General features: G+C 37.8%; 1 protein-coding gene across 1 annotated transcript in view; it reads left to right on the top strand.

Annotated features, from left to right (window-relative positions):
• Positions 1-12353, top strand: part of LOC128207734 (vacuolar protein sorting-associated protein 54-like) — a 44663-nt gene extending 32310 nt beyond the window's left edge. Inside the window, exons 17-25 of the mRNA XM_052910844.1 lie at positions 4946-5064; positions 5458-5512; positions 6312-6417; positions 6992-7079; positions 8799-8920; positions 9341-9421; positions 10004-10111; positions 10882-10976; positions 11566-12353. Of these exons, the coding sequence (XP_052766804.1) occupies positions 4946-5064; positions 5458-5512; positions 6312-6417; positions 6992-7079; positions 8799-8920; positions 9341-9421; positions 10004-10111; positions 10882-10976; positions 11566-11668 (877 nt within the window). The 3' untranslated portion in view covers positions 11669-12353. The remainder of the gene's footprint in view (positions 1-4945; positions 5065-5457; positions 5513-6311; positions 6418-6991; positions 7080-8798; positions 8921-9340; positions 9422-10003; positions 10112-10881; positions 10977-11565) is intronic.
• Positions 12354-22878: the final 10525 nt, after the last annotated feature.

Genomic DNA, 22878 nt, shown 5'->3' with positions numbered 1-22878 from the left:
AAGAGCTTGAACAGCCTGAGAAAAACAAATGGAGATGACAGTGGTGCTGTCTGAAGTCTGAAGTACAGTAGATTATAAGGGTTTAAACTGGAGCATATTTTATTGCAAAGTATGCAATTATGTTGATGAAACATTTATTGAACATAATCGTTTTTGTTGTTGTTGTTTTTTACAAAAATGTGAGTAAAGTCTCTTAATTAATGCATCCCCTGATTCTTCTATTTGCTGATATGTTATGTGTGTGTTTTCTACCCTGCCAGAGCACACAATATAACCAAGAGGCTTTGTGTTTGAAAATGTCATTCTACCCTGCCAGAGCACACAATATATCCAAGAGGCTTTGTGTTTGAAAATGTCATTCTACCCTGCCAGAGCACACAATATAACCAAGAGGCTTTGTGTTTGAAAATGTCATTCTACCCTGCCAGAGCACACAATATAACCAAGAGGCTTTGTGTTTGAAAATGTCATTCTACCCTGCCAGAGCACACAATATAACCAAGGGGCTTTGTGTTTGAAAATGTCATTCTACCCTGCCAGAGCACACAATATATCCAAGAGGCTTTGTGTTTGAAAAGGTCATTCTACCCTGCCAGAGCACACAATATAACCAAGGGGCTTTGTGTTTGAAAATGTCATTCTACCCTGCCAGAGCACACAATATAACCAAGAGGCTTTGTGTTTGAAAATGTCATTCTAACCTGCCAGAGCACACAATATAACCAAGAGGCTTTGTGTTTGAAAATGTCATTCTACCCTGCCAGAGCACACAATATAACCAAGAGGCTTTGTGTTTGAAAATGTCATTCTAACCTGCCAGAGCACACAATATAACCAAGGGGCTTTGTGTTTGAAAATGTCATTCTACCCTGCCAGAGCACACAATATATCCAAGAGGCTTTGTGTTTGAAAATGTCATTCTACCCTGCCAGAGCACACAATATAACCAAGAGGCTTTGTGTTTGAAAATGTCATTCTACCCTGCCAGAGCACACAATATATCCAAGAGGCTTTGTGTTTGAAAATGTCATTCTACCCTGCCAGAGCACACAATATAACCAAGAGGCTTTGTGTTTGAAAATGTCATTCTACCCTGCCAGAGCACACAATATAACCAAGGGGCTTTGTGTTTGAAAATGTCATTCTACCCTGCCAGAGCACACAATATATCCAAGAGGCTTTGTGTTTGAAAATGTCATTCTACCCTGCCAGAGCACACAATATATCCAAGAGGCTTTGTGTTTGAAAATGTCATTCTAACCTGCCAGAGCACACAATATAACCAAGGGGCTTTGTGTTTGAAAATGTCATTCTACCCTGCCAGAGCACACAATATAACCAAGAGGCTTTGTGTTTGAAAATGTCATTCTACCCTGCCAGAGCACACAATATAACCAAGAGGCTTTGTGTTTGAAAATGTCATTCTACCCTGCCAGAGCACACAATATAACCAAGGGGCTTTGTGTTTGAAAATGTCATTCTACCCTGCCAGAGCACACAATATAACCAAGAGGCTTTGTGTTTGAAAATGTCATTCTAACCCGCCAGAGCACACAATATAACCAAGAGGCTTTGTGTTTGAAAATGTCATTCTACCCTGCCAGAGCACACAATATAACCAAGGGGCTTTGTGTTTGAAAATGTCATTCTAACCTGCCAGAGCACACAATATAACCAAGGGGCTTTGTGTTTGAAAATGTCATTCTAACCTGCCAGAGCACACAATATAACCAAGGGGCTTTGTGTTTGAAAATGTCATTCTACCCTGCCAGAGCACACAATATAACCAAGGGGCTTTGTGTTTGAAAATGTCATTCTACCCTGCCAGAGCACACAATATATCCAAGAGGCTTTGTGTTTGAAAATGTCATTCTACCCTGCCATAGCACACAATATAACCAAGAGGCTTTGTGTTTGAAAATGTCATTCTAACCTGCCAGAGCACACAATATAACCAAGGGGCTTTGTGTTTGAAAATGTCATTCTACCCTGCCATAGCACACAATATAACCAAGAGGCTTTGTGTTTGAAAATGTCATTCTACCCTGCCAGAGCACACAATATATCCAAGAGGCTTTGTGTTTGAAAATGTCATTCTACCCTGCCAGAGCACACAATATATCCAAGAGGCTTTGTGTTTGAAAATGTCATTCTACCCTGCCAGAGCACACAATATAACCAAGGGGCTTTGTGTTTGAAAATGTCATTCTACCCTGCCAGAGCACACAATATAACCAAGAGGCTTTGTGTTTGAAAATGTCATTCTACCCTGCCAGAGCACACAATATAACCAAGAGGCTTTGTGTTTGAAAATGTCATTCTACCCTGCCAGAGCACACAATATAACCAAGAGGCTTTGTGTTTGAAAATGTCATTCTAACCTGCCAGAGCACACAATATAACCAAGAGGCTTTGTGTTTGAAAATGTCATTCTACCCTGCCAGAGCACACAATATATCCAAGAGGCTTTGTGTTTGAAAATGTCATTCTACCCTGCCAGAGCACACAATATAACCAAGAGGCTTTGTGTTTGAAAATGTCATTCTACCCTGCCAGAGCACACAATATAACCAAGAGGCTTTGTGTTTGAAAATGTCATTCTACCCTGCCAGAGCACACAATATAACCAAGGGGCTTTGTGTTTGAAAATGTCATTCTAACCTGCCAGAGCACACAATATAACCAAGGGGCTTTGTGTTTGAAAATGTCATTCTAACCTGCCAGAGCACACAATATAACCAAGAGGCTTTGTGTTTGAAAATGTCATTCTAACCTGCCAGAGCACACAATATAACCAAGGGGCTTTGTGTTTGAAAATGTCATTCTAACCTGCCAGAGCACACAATATAACCAAGGGGCTTTGTGTTTGAAAATGTCATTCTAACCTGCCAGAGCACACAATATATCCAAGAGGCTTTGTGTTTGAAAATGTCATTCTACCCTGCCAGAGCACACAATATAACCAAGAGGCTTTGTGTTTGAAAATGTCAAATAATGTCAGGGGAGGCTTTTAAATTCTTTAAAACCTCAAATCTTGGGGCCTCCGGCCCCCTTGATCCACCTGAGGCCCTAGCAGCCTCCTGGCCCCAAGCAAAGTTTTCATGATTTTTAAATTTATAAACTTTCACCTATGATAATGTACTGGGATAGGTTTTGTTTATGACAACTTCAGGATGGACTAAATGTTTTCGTCAATATTTTGCGTTCATATTTTATTTTTGTTTTGTATTAATTGTCCAATAACTTTGAGTCCCATTGGGTAGCATTCATCACAGAGCCATCAATGTGTTTTTTTTTGAGTGAAATAGAGGTTTCATTAACATTCACTCTATACAACGTCATATTAATTAAAACGTCACGTTATGCAACCAGTCACTATTACAAAGGAGTGGGCCTTCGAGACTTCATTACCAGGACATGTTCTAGAAAGCTTCTTCTAAGTTTTTAATTAGTGATCCTCATTGTACGATGTAAAAACCGGAACGTAATTGCTTTTCCCATTGTTTAAACATTGTACAATAAAGCACAACCAGAATGCATGACCACAGTCATTAACCCTGATCGAGCCATTAGCACTTTGGCAAACAATGTCATTTCCATTGAAAACAATCCTTCAATCCAAATCAATGTTAATGGACTTTCTGAAAACAATGGTATCCCCCCCGGATGTGAAGGTTCTAAAAAAAGACCTGATGGAATAATAATATTTTTATGTATTACGTAGATGACCCAAGACCCAATATTGTCCTGAAGCTGAAATATTCATGGCAAGAAACTTTCATAAACATTTCCGATGCCTGTTTAATTAATTTTGCAATGCTGATGACTCCTTTAAAAACAATGTTACAGGAAATACAGGTTAGATTTCTGATCTTCGGAATTGCATTTTATTCAATTGGGTCCAAATCTGTTTTGTTTCAGAAATAAAGTGTTTTATAGGTATCAAAGTCTCATCTGCAACTATGCTGTCTTATTGCCTAACTATAAGAACACTTTTATTCTAGTTTCACACACAAACTTGATAGTGATGCGAAGGTGTCTTTAGAATTGGAGAAAAAAAAGAAACAGTTAATGCACCTTTAACCCAAGTGATTGAAATTATGCACGGAGTGCTCTGCGAGAGTGTATGACTTTGATCACGATGGTAGTGGGTGAAGTAACTGTTTTTTATCACGTTGTCAAGGACCTCATTCAATACCCGGTATCTAGCATGCAATATAAGTGAATAGCATTGTAATTGATGAGCACACTAGTTATTGAATGGTTAAGCTCCACCTACTTGTTACTGTTCCAATATTGGAGTTTGGGACAAAAAATGTGTTTCTGTGAATGAAATAACAAGCAACTGTGGTAGTATTTAATATTCAACTTAAGTCAATTTTATGGTCATACATCATTGACTCTATTCACTGTACAGTATAAACAGTATAGGTCCGTTATTTATATCAAGGAATGGGATTAACTATATTGTTCTTAGGTCCAATTTAGACCAATATTGAATACCACCCTAGAGTAATACTGTAAGTAACAATGAGCTGTCACAAAATACTGAGTAAGATCTTGTGTGTTTCTTGCCCCATTTTCTTAAAAAAAAATAAGCATAGCATATAAGTCTTTTATTTCATTTAGACAAAGTTCTTACTTAAATTTGATTTTACATAACCCAAACATATTTTTTTGTGATTAGCTTAAATAAAACTTTCTTGAAAAGTTTCAAAAATATTCAGAAGGATTTTTTCGTCATAATTATTTTATACCGTAAGGGTATAACGAAAGTGTGCTTAACTTAAACCTGTGCCAAAAATTGGGGCCTACTTTCACAATCAAAATGCTATGGGTTCAATCCTCTTGGCCTGATTCATTTCAGTTCATAGCTGTCATCACAATAGAGCTGAAAAAATATGATATAAGATATAATTAGGTTACCACAATTTGTATATTTCAGCCTGATCTTGGACAATGAGCGTTGGAAGCAGTCGGATGTTCCCATGGAATTCCAAGGCCTGGTAGAACACATCTCCACCACAGGACATCTCTCGCTGCCGGACAACAAGAATGACTCCGGTATAAAATGGTTTTAATTTACCAACTTCCCGTTGTGTTTTTTTTTGGTAATTGAGGACTTACAATGATTACTGAAATCTGTATTACCATAGTTACAATGCATTAACACAAACTTGTTTTAATTTACAACACTTCTCCTTGTGTTTTCTTGAATAGTTGAGGACTTACAATATCTTCTGAATTAGTAACAATACATCCACATCTTGATACCGCATATACATAAATTATATTACTTATATGGTATATACTATTATTTTATATCTTTTAAATTTCACCACCCCTGTGTCATACTGCCACCTGTGACTCAGCAAATAACTAAACCTGTACATTTATTTAGTTTACCTTATGGTAACCATACAAAAATGCTTTCATAATAATGTTAATCCACAACAGAGCGCAGTGCTGGTGATTATCTGATGGTTCATGGAGATCGGTTTGCAGTTGTAGGGTAAGTTATGATGTCATAGTTTTGAAGGTTGTGTATATTTAGCTCAATTTACTAAATTATGCTTGTGGTGAGCTGTTTTGATTAGTCATCTGTTGTGTGTCATCAACATTTTGCTAGTAAATGTTCCAGCAGCCACAATCTCTTTCAAATCATCATAAAACTTAGTCATTGTGTGCATCTCTATCTCACTGAAAAATAAGTAAAGTTTGAGTAAATCATTGTAGATGTAAATGTACAGGAAGGTCACTAGGTCAAATGTTTGAAAAACTTGTTAAACTGTTACAGCAATATTTTTATCCAAATGTTTATGGAACTTGATTAGAATGTCATTCCTGTGTACCGTAAATGACTGGGTATAAGACGATAGGGGGTATTAGACGCAGGGAAAAAAATCTGTGAAAAGTTCAAGAAGTCAAGTAGTCAAAATCAGGTTTGATTTTAGATCATGTTGGATAAAAAGTTAGGTCAGAGGGAAAAAAAATATTTGAAAAAAAAAAATATGACGAGGGCCTGTAAGGCTCTCTTGCTTTAGGTTTGTGTCCCCTTTATAAGCTCATAAGTGCTTGAAGAAAAATTCTTAGTGAAGGAAATAGCTTGGATGTGATCTAGGGGAGCAGCAACTAGGCATATTTGTGGCAGCAGCATTTTTGGCATCATTGTCAATGTTGTGTAAAACTATCAACATTAGGTCATAATATTTCCGATGGCTCAGTGCAATACGGACACAACTCTATATAAAAATAGCAGGCGTTACATCCTTTTTGCACCAAGCCCCCCATTTTTGCTTGCCATGCTTCAGGACGGTGCTTATGCTGCTGAAGATGGTTGTGGAATATTGCCAGTGTGCTGATGACATTCCCTCTGTCGCCTCTGACCTTCTGACACGCCTTGTCGACCTGCTCAAGGTCAGTGTTTCAAACTCATTGTGGAGTCTCTGTATGATTTTTACTGGATTCGACATTTTGCTTTATTGTAAGAAATTGTTCTTGACTCATTCTTAGTTTACAAGTAACAATTACACACATATCCATGGAAATAACATTTGACTTAGACATATTTTACAAAATGGGAAATATTAAGGTACGGTCAAAACCTGTTGGCTCGATATCGCTTTGCTTAATTTCCTCGTTGGCTTAAACTGGATGTAAAGGATGGATTTTTTTCCCATATATATGCATTCCCACTTGGCCTGATATTTGTGATGCTAAAAGTATTTTGGTCAGTCCCTGGGATATTGAGCCAACGAGTTTTGACTGTATAATGATAGAAGACAAACATTAAATGTTCACTGTTGTATAAACAAAATACTGTCGTCAAGCTTTACAATTCAACCATTTGCACTCGGTATTGTTCTTTTAAAGACAAAAATCTTAGTTGTAACACAAATGTTGATATATTGTTAATAAGTTGTTTAATAGTCTGCTTAAATATATTTTATTTATTTATTACCCATTTCTAAAATGTGTTCTTGATTTTCAGATGTTTAATTCGCGAACTTGTCAGCTGGTGTTGGGAGCTGGAGCATTAGAACTTGTAGGCCTAAAAACTATATCAACTAGAAACTTAGGTAAATATGGCAAAATGTGACAGGATTTATTTCATTTGTAATGAAAAATAGACACCTTATGAAACTAACCAATACTTGATATGTCAGGTTCATCAGCAATGTTAATGGCAGCTGTTTATTCTAAAGTTTAAAATCTCTTTCAATGCTTCTTAATTTAAAGAGCCTGAGTTATAAATCATATATTACAGAAACTTAACACCAGAGGATTCAATTGCCAAAAAAAAAATTGTCAAAAACTTACATAAAATTGACATTGTTGTGTAAAACACATTGCACCTTACTTTCTGATGTATCCCATTGCTTACAACACATGCATCTTTCTTAGTTTTTGCACACTTTTCCCAATAATAATTTACTGGAGTTGTCTACCACTTAAATCCCAGAGAGTTTAAAATTACCATTGGTATATTTATCTGTACCCATAAACACATATGATTTAAACTGGAAAACCATTATGTGCTATATTTAGATTGGGAAACTCAGATGAGCCAGAAACCTGATAGTTGCACTTATTCTTTTAATCATGTAGAAATGATGTATTATCAGCCTCCAACTAGCTCACATTCACACTTCTATTATCAGCCTCCTACTAGCTCACATTCACACTTCTATTATCAGCCTCCTACTAGCTCACATTCACACTTCTATTATCAGCCTCCTACTAGCTCACATTCACACTTCTATTATCAGCCTCCTACTAGCTCACATTCACACTTCTATTATCAGCCTCCTACTAGCTCACATTCACACTTCTATTATCAGCCTCCTACTAGCTCACATTCACACTTCTATTATCAGCCTCCTACTAGCTCACATTCACACTTCTATTATCAGCCTCCTACTAGCTCACATTCACACTTCTATGCTTGTTTTCAGCAGATACTGTATTTGCAGATTTTTGGACCATCTGGTGTCTAGCCCCTTTAACAGTATAATTTGTGGAGTTAATGCAAGAAGGTTTCCTAGCCTTCTATATTTTTAATGTCGTTTGGTACTTTTTTGCCTAGCCCCACAAATTGTAGTGATATAGTTTTGTTTTTGCTGATCTTTTCTGGTTGCCTGTTTCAATTCTTGATGTGAGTAAATAGAGTTGTAGTGGTGTAAGGTGTACATTCCTACACACAGGGTACAGAAGGTAGAAAAATCAGCTCTATAAAGCTTATCAAATATTGCTGTCCCTGAGCCAATTTCTGACCACTGTGTACAAGAGTGTGTAGGTGTCCCAAGTATGAGGCAATAGGTCATGAGTTCAAAACCCACTGGAGGTATGTTCTGGCCTCTCAAAAAGGACACCGGTTCTGGTTTTTACCTCATTAATGGACAGACAGAGTGATTCATACCAGCTCTGAGTTTGTGAAACTGGTCTAAGCCACTAGCCAAGTCTGGTAAAATTGGATTGGGTCTGGTTAAAAATAATACCAAATTTACTATAGATAAGGGAAAAAAATATGGAATCAGACGTTTTTGATCTGATAAAAGCTGTAAGTCTTTCATGATGTCCAAACAATGAAATTAAGGTGAGAAATAAGTATAAATAAAACATCACATAGTTTGATCTTTGACCCTGTAACATGACGGTGCTTATGCTGCGGAATATGGCTTCGCTTGAGTAACCCCATCAACCATTAATTATCAGAACATGTTAAATAATATAATAATTATCTCTTTTACTAGTAAATGTGTACCTAGTAATTTGTTGATGTAAAAATTGTATTGCAGCTTTGGCCTCAAGGTGTTTACAGCTGGTGGTCCATTATATGCCAATGGTCAGACAGCACTTTGAAAGCAAGCTGGTCAATCGGCAAGTCAGCATGCTCAAACACTTTGACCAGATTTCAAAGGTTTGTATTTTTATTATCTTTTTTAAATTTGCTTTCAAATAACAAATGCTGAACATGGATAGGTTAAGAAGTGAAGTGTTGTATATATTAATAGTTTTTTTAAGATTGAAAGTTTCATTTTATTTGTTGGAAAGCCTTACTCTGACTATACTTATTCGGTTTATGACTTACTCAATGGTGCACAAACTTTCCCTGAAGATTGTTTAAGACGTGTTTCAGAGAAAGGGAAAATTGCTTCTCGAGCTGCCCTTATTTTCATTAATGAAGGTTTAAGGAAATTATATAATAATCTCAGGCAAACAAATGCCAGTTGACATAGATTTAATCATATTTTTAGTTAAACAAAATTGAAGGGCAGAGATAATTCAGTCATTATGTTGGGTCATATTTTCCTACCAGTCACCTATCAAAATATTTCAGGATTATACAGACCATATAGATGAAATCAACAACAAATTGGTTACAATCATGGAGAGCATGGTGGACTCACAACTCTCAAGGGTATGTGAAACTTTAGTGTTGTCATGGGAGTGATTGCTAAGAACTTTGTTAAAGTTAGCAACGTGTTTAACGTCTTTGTTGTTAGCTTTCAAACGCAAATTTTTGCATGATGTGCTCATATATTTTAATATAAACACACTTGGAACAGCTGTCTCAAATCATGATTTGAAAGTTATCAATGATAGCTTTGACAATGTTGTTAACTTTAACAAAGTTCTGAACAATCCGCAAGGCAGGGGATGGAACGTGCGACCTCTGGATTGACAGTCACGTATGTTATGACAGTCACGTATGTTATGACAAGTCACATATGTTATGACAGTCATGTATGTTATGACAGTCATGTATGTTACTACCAGACCATGGATCTGCCACATTCATGTACATTTCAATGGGAAGTATTTGCATTGGATTGTGTATTACAGGTATCTCATTATGACCACAATCAGAATGGCCTACTCCACAGCTATACTATGACGCTGTCATGTACATTCAGTTGGAAGTGATTTCATAACATTGCATATTATATGTATCTCATAATACTGCCATAAGAAAGACTTAATACTGTCATGTTTATTTCAGTGGGAGGTGAAGGCCCCAATGCCGTCCTCGTGTTTTCGTGCAATATGTAAACAGATGGCCAAGCTGCATGAGGCTATTGTAGACATTCTTCCTCAGGAACGGGTCAAGGTATTACTACAGGCTATGAGGTTATTTACAAGGCTGAAAGGTTCACACTTGAATTTAAAAAAGATGAGTCCCAAAAGCCAGTTTTACAAAATCATTGAATCAATTATTTGTAGCATGTATGTTAAAAGTAATAAAACGATTAAGTCCCAAAGCATACATGTCGATGTTGGACTGCAATACTTAAGCCATGAAAACCTGACATTATTCACATTGTATAGTTTGATTTTGTTGCATCTGCCAAGCATGGCAGACTGGGCGGCATTGTCCATGGCATCATTCATATTGTCAGCATCACACTTGTCTTGAATCAGTTACCTTTGTATGACATGTTGTAGAGTCTTTCATCAATTGATGACCCTTATTGATTTTGGGGTCATTAAATCAAAGGTCAAGTCATGGAGACCTTAACTAGTACAAAGATGGGCGGCGCTCATGACAAGTGTCGCCTTTGATTCGCCAAATTCTAGTTTAAACCCTTAAATTGAATATATATAAGATATCATTAGCCATGTGTTAATGTTCTGTTTTACCTTTTTAACTTTGCTTCATTATTGTAAGTGGTTTAATTTCTCTTTTTTCCACAATTTATGACTTCATGGCAAAATTGATATGTCTAAAACAATATTCGTAGACCATAAATATTACTTGTTTTTAATTCCATCTAAGAATTCATCTATCAAAGATAGTGTTTATTGCAATTCCTTATAAAATTATATTTAATGGTGTGTTCATGCAAAATTAATAACAATCCTGTCATTTCACTGTTTCAGGAGATCTTTTCTCGTATCAACCAAACGTTCAAGTCGGTGCTTCGTCAACAACTTATCCACCTAAATGTGATCAATAATGGCGGACCGCAGCATGGGTAAAGTGTAGTTTAAAATAGTTTTGAAAATGTTGCAGGTCTATTTCCACTCTTGATAAGAACTTATTCCAACTCTTTATAAGAATCTTCTTCAAATGATGGGGATGGGGATGGGCAGATGTGATATTGATATTAAAGTAAAAAAACATACTTTCATAATATGAAATAGATATTTCTTATGCATTATATAACATGGACTCTCAAAGTAAGCTGTACTAAAATTTCAGGTTAAAAAAAGCTTGAATCTGAAATCTTGAATGAAAATGATTTTTAAATGCCTAATTGACATAACACAAAATCTGGTTAAGACTGTCCGCGATGTTTACCTTATTTGTTTAACAAAAAAATAAACTGAAATCTAAGTCCAAGTGCATTTATTGGTTAAGGGTTATCACTTGAATAGTAAATTTCTCTATTGGTTTAAAAAATATGGGTTCAATCCCTATTTCTATTACAAGCTGCAATGTCTGAGGTATAGTTATAATTGATTTCTGACTGAGTTGAAGACTTTGTAAAGTTGACCTTTGTCGTGTGAAACTTAATGTGATTCACGAAGTATTGCATCTGAACCAATTCTTTTCTATTTCAGGCTGGTGACATCAGATCTGACATTCTATGCTGGAAGTTTTAAGACATTACGAGGTCTAGAAGATCTCGCACAAGATGTACATGATGTATGGGACAAGAGATGACCCTAGCCCTGTGGTCAGTGACCTTGACCTTGGATATTGAATGATCCCAGTTCTCTTATTTTTGGTCATGACTTTGGAAGCCATTTTCATCACTAAGGCCATCAAAACATCACCTTGACGTTTAAGATCATAATTCTAAAGCTCATGTCATTCGCGACCAATAGTTAATAAACTTGACCTTGACCCTGGCTGTGAAACAGCCCAAGTCAAAGATCTCTTCGAAAGTATGACATCACCAGGAACATGTATTTAATATTTATTGCCTTGCCCTTTAGAATATATTGACTTTCAAATGTCCTTGACCTTTGTCTGAGATGTTATGACCTTGAACAACTCAAACCCATCTGCTAGAAACCACTTTGTCGTCTCCGAAATGACACACATTACCTTTCATCAAATTTCATATATCTATACCAAGAGTTTCACTATTTTAATGTTGATATCATCTTCAATTTAAAAATACCAGGGGTACCTAGTATGTTCAACTATTGATTGATGTCAGAATGTGATAATTTCTGAGGCTTTCAATTATGTAATGTGAAAGTTAATTAATTTAATTAATAAATTATTGATTTATTTAACCATATGTTTATTGCAATATATTAATTGCATATGAACAGAACCAGTATTTTCTGTGATATATTGTTAAAAGAGTACAGCACTCAATAAATGGCAAACAATTAGTCGTTATTGTTTTGAATGTTTGTGCATGAAACACATGTGTTTCACTGTGCTATCACACCTTGAAACTTCGGGCACTCTTTTAAGTGAATATACCAATGTGTTCAGAGTTTCGCTCTTTTAAATCATGTCTATGGTATGAAATATGGGACCACCCATGGGGGCTGGGCAGCATCCACTTAGTTAACCGCTCTTTAACTTAAGCAGTTTTATCCGATCTGGGGCCAATAATCTTACTCCCAGATCCGATAAACAACTTGGGATAAAATGGAACATTGTGTTATGCTTATGAATGGAAGAACTGGATAATTAGGACGATTGCTTCAGGCAATCTTAAGTGGTACACATGGATTTTTTTTTACTTATGAAGTGGTTCACTTAAGTGGTTCACTTAGTCCTGCACCAAACCTAAGTTAAGGCGCATGCGTTGTCATTTTTTATCAAATTGATGTTGTCTTTGGCAACCTTGGAATTATGGTTTAACAGTAAGACTGTTCTCCCCGTAGAGAGATGGCAGTCAAAACGAGACCCAGTTGACTTTGTTCGTTCGTTTGCTAGCACTATCTTTAGACTAACTACCAAACTTGGTAAGATATAGCATATCGTTGATGACATAAATAGTGACACACTAGAGTTATGTTTAATGGCTGTTGAATAGCAAGTTTTGCTATATCAAGGTGGCAAGTGACTTGTGTCCTTTAAACGGACGTTAGACGCTTTTTGTGGTGTAGAGCGATCCACTCACAACCTTCAATATACTGCTTTATGGTTTAAGTTTTTCTCAGCCTCCTCCTTATTCCCACGGAAAAATCTTCAATACTGATTCCAAGATCACATAAAACACCATACCGACATCTGAAAATCCATCCCGACATTGTCCGACTGAATATTTAAAAAGTGTTACTGTTGGGTTGCCTGTCTCACTTGTATGATCCGAAGTGAGAGTCTATGTTCGCTTTTTTGCCTGTACGTCGTTTAAACTGTATCCCACCGCTGCTTAAAAACAGCTGATGGGATTTCAATGAAACTTTATGCATAGACACATTGCAATATGCGCATGTGTATTTTACACGTTTACAGTATTCAATAATAAAGAAGCTGCTGGTCTGGACCACAACCCAAAAGAGTCAAAGGGATTTAAAAGATATATGGACAGCAATGAGAGGAAGTCTTGTACGTTTTGTATAAACTGAATTATCTCCCCTCATTGAGAAGTGCACTGCATAGGAAACTTTGATCTTGATATTTTCAGAGTTATTGTCCTTCGTTCATGTTTGTACTTCATTTTTGTGCGGAGCATAACTCCAACAGTTTGAGGTATTGACTTGAAACATCATATACAGATATTTCAGAGTAGTGCAGTGCATAGGAATCACACCTCTGTCTTCAGTTAATCATGACGTTTTCACCCATAAATTGGGTCCATCATACTGTCCGTTACAAATTGTGTCAGTTCCACATCTCTTGAACCGCTTGAGGGTTTTTGAAATAACTCGCCACAAATGTTCACCGTATTGAGACGATGTGCACAGCGCATGTAACAGCCAGCTCGGTTCAAGGTCAAACTTAATGATCAAATGTCATATGACTATACATTTCGTGTCTGCTCCATATCTCTTAAACAGCTTGAAGGATTTTGAAATAACTCGCCACAAATGTTCACCATATTGAGACGATGTGCAGAGCGCAGGTAGCAACCAGCAGGATTCAACGTTAAGGTCTCGCTTTAACGCTTATAAGTTAAAGGACATATGATTATATTTTGTGTCCGCTACATATCGCTTGAGCCACTCGAAGGATCTTGAAATAACTTGCCACCAATGTTCACCATATTGAGACGATGTGCAGAGCGCATGTTACTTACAGCTCTGTTGAAGGTCACACTTAGAGGAATAAGGTCATATGACAATATTTTTCCGCTCCTTTTCTCTTGAACCGCTTGAAGAATATTGACATCACTCCCACAAACGTTCACCATATTGAGATGACGTCACACTTACTGGTCAAAGGTCATAAAACTGTATTCAACATTTTGGGATTATGTGCATGGGGGTGACATCAGTTACAAAACAACCGTTTAGTATTTATACTTAATGTTTGTTCGGGGCACAACTCCAAAAGCCTTTGCGGTGCTGCCTTGAGTCTTCATATACACATATACCTCATCGGGAGAGTGCAGTCCAATTTGCACTTCCTTTTATCAGTGTTTGTGTATGCTAGTTTATTCCGCAAATTATTTCAAAATAAAATGTCAACATTGAAATAAATGTCGATGACATGCTTGTGTCCTAACCAACTCCTTTGCCATATGTATAATGCACCAGTCAATTGTAACCACGGCCCCCAAGGTCCGGGGATAGCCGGGGAAATGGGCCGTGAATGCGGTGGTTTTGCATTCGCGCCAAATATAGCAGGGATTTGCCTTACTTAGGGTCCCTGGGGTGCGGGGGCATTTGGCGGGGATTTTACCATCAGTTCGCAGGGCAGGGGGTTTTACCCGGGCTTGACTAGACCGAACGTCAAAGTCCCCGCTATTTCCCGGACCTGGAGGGGCCGTGGTTACAGTTGAATGGTGTATAACGGATTTTTTACCTTACGGGGAACACAGCTAATTACGTGCGTTTAGACTGATGTTGTCGGTATGTGAGTGTTTTTGTTATTTATAAGAAACAGACCATCACTATTTATGAAAAGCACATCCACGTCTGTTATTTGTTTTGGAACTCTAAGAAAACTGAAATGGAATTGGAAACTAATTAAGTAGAAAACAAATGTAGATTAGTATATAGCACAGGTTTGACCAAGAATTTACGAGAACTTTCTAAGTCTCATGATTTCTAAGCCAAGCAACTGTATCTAAAATCAACTCTCTTTTAGAATAAAACCTAAATTTTCAGACAATGCAATTGCAGATAGGCAACCATTAAGTACTAGACTTAATCATTTTACCTTTCGCGGTAGTTTAAAGGTCCGCCTACTGCCCTTCATCTGATACAAACTCCCTGCATCAGATTTAGCGTTGTCAATGTAGAAGCCAATGAGGTTATATTCTAAGTCAGCTAGATGTCTTGAAGTAGTTTTTAAATGCTTAAGAATGGCTCTTTCGCTACGCTCACTCCGCCCATTCTTATTTATTAAGAATGTATTCCATGTCATGCAACTATTACTTGATTAAGTTTGAAAGTACATGTAGAAACTTAGTGCTTATAATTAACGCTCCGATTCAAGGTGCTCTTGTGATAGAACGATTTGCATGTAGTCTTCCTAAGGAAAACAATCACCGCTTATATAGAAACCAAGTTAGAATTTAGTATTTATTAACTATGGACCATGGGTGGCTGATGGGAAATGAAATCGCATTAATAAAAATACTAAACGTCTTGTAAAAATCAAAAGCGAGAATTACAATGTGTATAGAACTGCAAAGTAGGTCAGGAACACTCCAGCAATCTGAAAAACAGTATAAATGACGAAAAATAGCAATTGGGTGCTAAAGAGGTCAATTTATGTGTACTAAATTTACCTGTGTTTAAAAGTGAAAGAAGACAATATTTAATTCAAATGATAATATTTAAAAAAAATCGATTTCTCAATTTTTAATTATATTGATAAGATTAAAATGAATGAATAACAGTACATTATACCATTGTGAATTTCAAAGTATTTTTCCTGCAATTTATTTTGCAAAATTAATTTGCGTTATTACGATATTTTATTCTGTCCTCTTTAATATGATACTAAACTTACGTTTGTTTATTTATTAGAAATATTGTTATGGGTTCCCCTACATACAATGTAATATCGGTATCCTGCTGGATAGAAACACTGGCATCGGATTTTCAAATTCAATCTTATAAAAAAAATTCTTATAATTCCCAAACTAAAAATAATAATACCAATATATATATATCAGGATATATATATATTCACTTTTTTGGTATTACATGTGTATTTGTAAATGAGTTTGAAATTCTGGTGCCAGTGGCCAGAAGGTAGTGCGACAAAAACTTGAAAGCACGTCTTTCATTTACCGTAAGAATGAATTCCTGAGTGATTGTAAGAAGACCGCTTGTAGTGAAACCGATTTGCGTCCCCGTCAGCTTGGACAGAAACAGGTTCAGCTGAAACAAAACAATAGGAAACACGTGTAATATATGAAGAACATGCTGGTATTGAACAGCGAGCATGGCCAGTTGTCCTCAAGCCCTAGAATTGACCAAGTAAGGTGTTCGACTTTCACCATCTATAGAAAGAGGCGTACGTAATTTAAATCTATGAAGACTTAATGTACATACAAAATAATTATTAGATCCCTGATATTATTAAACATAAATGCTTTATCCAAATGTTTCCCCACAAGTTACAAAGTATGTGAAGGTTCTGATGTATCAACTTTATTTTAATGATTTTTCCTAATTAACGTAGAATGATACTTACATGTGCAAGTTTATGCACATTCATGTCCTGGACATCCATGTTGAATACGTGTTCCAAAAGTCCATGGGCCTGTAGGAAATCATAAATAAGAGTGACTTATACCTTCAGTTGCTTAAATCTTAAAAAGGTACAACAAGGTTTTAATATTTCGAAATACTGTCGATGAGACGATACGGTCATCACGCGATACGATACGATATTGTCGGATACGATGCAAATGCTTAACTTTAAATACAAAATCACAGTGGATCCGTGGTCTAGTGGTAACACACTTTACTGTATATCCAGGGGTAGCATGTTCGATTCCCTGCGCAACTTAAACCAGAATATTAATCGTTTTAATAGGGACGTGAAAAAAGGGTCCCGTGTTACAGCCATCGTCGTTGTTACACCCAAGTTGCCGTTGTTGCTCCTACCCCCGTCTTGCACACGTCTCGTCAGCGTTGTTCACACCCATTGTGCCGTTGTTACACCTACCACCGCCTTACACACATCTCGTCGCCGTTGTAACATCCATGGTGCCGTTGATACACCTACCACCGCCTAACACAGTTCGTCGCCGTTGTTTACACCAATGTTGCCGTTGTTACTCCCACCACCGTCTTACACACGTCTTGTCACCTTTGTTTACATCCATGTTGCCGTTGTTACTCCTACCACCACCTTACACACGTCTTGTCGCCGTTGTTTACACCCATGTTGCCGTTGTAACTCCTACTTCCTTCTTTCACACGTCTTGTCGCCGTTGTTTACACCCATGTTGCCGTTGTTACTCCTAAAACCGCCATTCACTCGTATCTTCGCCGTTGTTTATACCCATGTTACCGTTGTAACTCTTACTTCCGTCTTTCACACGTCTCATCGCCGTTGTTTAAACCAATGTTGCCGTTGTTACTCCTGCCACCGTCTTACACACGTCTCGTCGCCGTTGTTTACACCCATGTTGCCGTTGTTACTCCTACCACCGTCTTACACACGTCTCGTAGCCGTTTTTTACACCCATTCTGGCGTTGTTACTTCTACCACCGCCTTTCACACGTCTCGTCTCCGTTGTTCACACCCATTCTGCCGTTGTTACTTCTACCACCGTCCTACACACGTCTTGTCGCCGTTATTGACACCCATGTTGCCGTTGTTACTCCTACCACCGTCGTACACACGTCTCGTCACCGTTGTTTACACCAATGTTGCCGTTGTTACTCCTGCCACCGTCTTACACACGTCTCGTCGCCGTTGTTTACACCCATGTTGCCGTTGTTACACCTACTTCCGTCTTTCACACGTCCTATCGCCGTTTTTTACACCCATGCTGCTGTTGTTACTCCCACAACCGTCTTACATACGTCTCGTCGCCGTTTTTATACCCATTGTGCCGTTGTTACTCCTACCTCCGTCTTTTACACGTCTCGTCGACTTTGTTTATACCCACGGTGGCTTTGTAACTTCTACCACTGTCTTACACACGTCTCATCGCCGTTTTTTAAACCCATGTTGCCGATGTTAGTCCTACCACCGTCTTACATACGTCTCATCGCCGTTGTTTACACCCATGTTGCTGTTGTTACTCCTATAACAGCCTTACACATGTCTCGCTGCCGTTGTTACACCGATATTGCCGTTGTTACTCCTACCACCGTCTCACACACGTCTCATCGCCGTTGTTTACACCCGTGTTGCCGTTGTTACGCGAACTTCATCCTTACACATGTCTCGTTGCCGTTGTTACACCTATGTTGCCGTTGTTACTCCTACCACCGTCTTACACACGTCTCATCGCCGTTGTTTACACCAATGTTGCCGTTGTTACACCTACTTCATCCTTACACATGCCTCGTTGCCGTTGTTACACCTATGTTGCCGTTGTTACTCCTACCACCGTCTTACACACGTCTCATCGCCGTTGTTTACACCCATATTGCGTTGTTAGTCCTACCTCCGTCTTTCACACGTCTCGTCGCCGTTGTTTACGCCCATGTTGCCGTTGTTACTCCTACCACCGTCTTTCACATGTCTCGTCGCCGTTTTTTACACCCATATTGCCGTTGCTACTACTACATGCGCCTTACACACGTTTCATTGCCGTCGTTTACATCCATGTTGCTGTTGTTACTCCTACCTCTGTCTTACACACTTCCCGTCGACGTTGTTTATACCCATATTGTTGTAACTCCTAATACCGTCTTCCACACGTCGTCTCGTCGCCGTTGTTTACACCCATGTTGTTGTTGTTACTCCTAATACAGTCTTTCACGCGTCGTCTCGTCGCTGTTGTTTACACCCATGTTGTTGTTGTTGTTACTCCTAATACAGTCTTTCACGCGTCGTCTCGTCGCCGTTGTTACAGCCATGTTGCCGTTGTTACTCCTACCACCATCTTTCTCACATTTACCTACTTAATGCCCCCTTTGCTGTTAGCCAAGCGCCGGGGTAGTAACAGCAACTCTCATTTTCGTTAATGGCGCTAACGTTGTATTTGTTAATATAGTAATGCGCCACTGTATACAATGTATGCTAAATTTGTCTCGTTTAATCTTATAGAAACGTACAAATAATCGTCAACATGTTTTTGTTTCTGTTTTTGAAATGCTCGTGCCTCTTTAAGAAACACAGCAGTCGATCCCTGGCACCCTATTTTTCCCGCCGCAATATAGTATAAGATGCGCATGAATATTCTTAACGTTGTCGGATGGCAATAATAGTATTAATGATGTCAACAATAAACACATATAAAGCATATATTTAATATAATATGAAAACTAACATTTTTTTCAGCTATGAAACAGAGATTAACGAACATAAAAGGTTGAAGATTGATTGATAATAAACGCGCCAGGTATACGAACTTTACTTGCCTTTATTGATATCTGACGCCGATTTTACCATCTAATAAGATCTATATCGACATAACTAGAACTTATCAACTTTTGAAACACGAAAAAGATTAAAGTTATTCGGTCGTTTCCTTGCTATTGCCGCAAAATTGTCGTCTGCGTGTTTTGTCAGATTGCGCTACTGATGACTGTGCTTCTGATGCTTTATATCGAAACTAGAAACATATCAGCAATGAAAACGTTTTACAATCGATAGTATCTTATCAAGTTTGTACCTTAAAACGTGACTGTACAGAGCCATTTCGTTACGACGTTCGACTCAATCGTAACAACTCGGCCATTTCCGGCAAGCTTCGAGAAAGACAATTCTGTTGGATAATGGCCAAGGCTTTCCGATTGCGTTCGACTACTCATATCTTCTTTTACGATAGGTATCGGCGACGGCAAATATCGATATAATATCGAGATTCTCTGAATCGCCTCATCGCTACAAAATACCACAGTGGTTTGAGGATAGGCGAGCGAAAAGACCTTATTCTTACTCTTGGAAAAAAACAACTACCTTATATACCCTGACTAGAAATGCATGATCATTGACAAAACATGCAATTTGATTAAGTCCCAACTCCCAAAGCTCATGACACTGTAATACAGTAAAACCTCGTTATGTCGAAGTCGTTGGGACCTTGTGAACCAGACATAACCAGAATATCGAGATATCAGAGTTCGAAATAGCGAGTTTCGACTGTATGAGTAAAGTGATGAAACTCTGTATAATGGATGTTGCAAACAAATAACCAATTCAAACCTTTTGCATTATATTTTCAAAATACCTGTCTCAAAGATGTAATGCGCATCCCCCCTCATACTATCCTGGACTAATAAGGCCAACCGGTCGTGATAATTAGTTTCCTCACTTTACACATACTACAGTCTTAAGCGATTTTGGGACTCAAGCAAATTGCTTGTTTGGTCAATGGACAAGCATTGCTAGCTCTGAGTTATGTGTCAAGTTATTTTTCATGTTTTTAAGGATTTTCCAAGATCACCGTTAAGCCCCTAATATGGTCACCTATCTCCAAACCACTCTGCAAATCATATTAAAACAAATGTTCAGTGTAAATTCATTATTTTTATATCGCGATAAAAAAAGGAAAATCTTATTACAAATCTAGCTTTAACTCAAGTGGGGTTGTGCGCACGAACTTGTGTCTGTACTAACAAGTTACAAAAATGTACAGCAAAACTTACAGTTTCGTGAACGTAGGCGGCACATGTGGACACGATGAATAAAATGGCGACAAAGGCTAGGAACCAGAACAGGAAAATGATTAGTTCGATCATCGGCATGCTTATATTTATCAGTTGATACAACGAGAATGCACTAAGCCCTATGTAGACCACGTATAGAATACCCAAAAACCAGCAGAGGTCGCCATCCAGTTCGACCGTAAACTCACACATCCTCATGTGAAGGAGTCGAATTTTCTCGCAGGATTGTAGTCTTAAGGGCGTCCCTGGCTCCTTCTGACACTGGGTGTGTTTCACGAAGGAAGTTATGGCCTTAAATCCCGCGGAAACTACCATGCATATGACTATTAAGCTTGCAATGTGGACAAGCCAGATGAACGAAGCGATGAAATTTCCCATTACCATGAGAGCAACCAAAAACGTGCTGTTGTTAGGTAGACCCGCCATGTAAAAATCACTGACGTTCATCACAAGCAATATTCCGCCAAATACTGAGTATATGACAATAACCATACTCGTGATTACCAAAATTACAACCATTTTTGTCCTTTTTTGTTTTACTGGATATTCAACACCGAGTTCGCTAAATAATGGTTCCACAGTTTCATCCCATATTTTCATTGCACTTTTGATATGGCCTCTCTTAGAACATGTGGATTTTAAGCTTAGCAACACTATTACAATCATGTGGGACAACTAAACGACGCAAATGCCATTAAAATAATAAAGATGAGGCTTTAAATATAAAAAAGCTGCTAAGAATTTGGCCAGCATCAAACACCGAGGTACTCCGTAGCAAATCCTGTAAAGTTTTGAGAACGCCTTTCCGACTGTGATTTTTGGAGATCTGCTGTAACGAGTGAGGTCGCTGAAGTTGTAGCAGCCACAGAGAGCCTGAGCGATGAACAATTGCCGCAGGATACTGCTCATTCTGGTCTTATTTTCACTCACATTTTCTTCCCAGGCCTCTGTTTTACGGGTGGATTTCACAACTTGTTTTTCATTTTTATCCATTATGCATTTTATGACAATTGTGATGCCACTTCTTTAAAATGTTAAGAGTTTACCATTGAATTAGGATACTCATTCATGCGCAAGAGTTACCAAATAAAAATATTTAAGTTTTACAAACCTTGCCTTATTTAACTGTGTTCAATGGCTTTACATTGAATGCTTCTGACAAGTCCAACAAGTAGAAACGTATATATACCAGCAATTCATGCCAAAGCTTGATTGTCACATGCATTTTCATTGTTTAAGCTTTTGATTGTAATGTTTTAGTTATTTGTTTCTTTTCAGTTCAATAACTATCAAAACTCTAGCTAGTGAATTAAACATTCAGTTGTAATTTACCTGGTAATGATGCTAAAAAGATAATTAAGAACATTCCATTAAATGTTTCTCATGAGATTTAAACTAAATCTGCACCTCTTTTGTATGTTTAATAAAATGCTGTTGTGCAGATGAACCAATCTTGGACGGTGAAACAACAACTAATGGCGTGTGGTGCCCCTGTGTGAATTGCTATCGCAAATATCATTAAAACATTACAAAAATCGATTTGCGGAGATATTATAACTAAATGGGATTTCCTTTAAACAAAATCATTATTTAAATACGAATATCTGTGAGGAACGACGGTCGGCATTCATAAAAATCTTGAGTCGTTTCTTAACGGAATTCGGTTTCCTAACAATCTCATAGACACATTTCGCATTTCCCTTGATGGGGGTTGATCTGTTCGTAATGGTTCATTTTACTTCATGTAGAGGGGACAAAATATTATGACCCGGGGGTCAATACTTCTTAAGAATAATGACCGGGTCAAAATCCTTCCTTACACCGGCTAACATGGCACAATCTCTTACGACATGCTGGTGTACGCCAAGGTGAAAACTTGTTACCGGTACTTTTTTCCTTGTTTCGTCATGATTTAACACAATGAAAGTCTACTAAATTTGAAGGATTATCCACTTTGTCAAAGGCTACAGTTGATTGTTTAAGCAATTG

The sequence above is a fragment of the Mya arenaria genome, chromosome 11, assembly GCF_026914265.1.
Source record: "Mya arenaria isolate MELC-2E11 chromosome 11, ASM2691426v1".
Taxonomy (NCBI): Eukaryota; Metazoa; Mollusca; class Bivalvia; order Myida; family Myidae; genus Mya; species Mya arenaria.
This window is presented reverse-complemented; position numbering and strand designations above follow the sequence as displayed.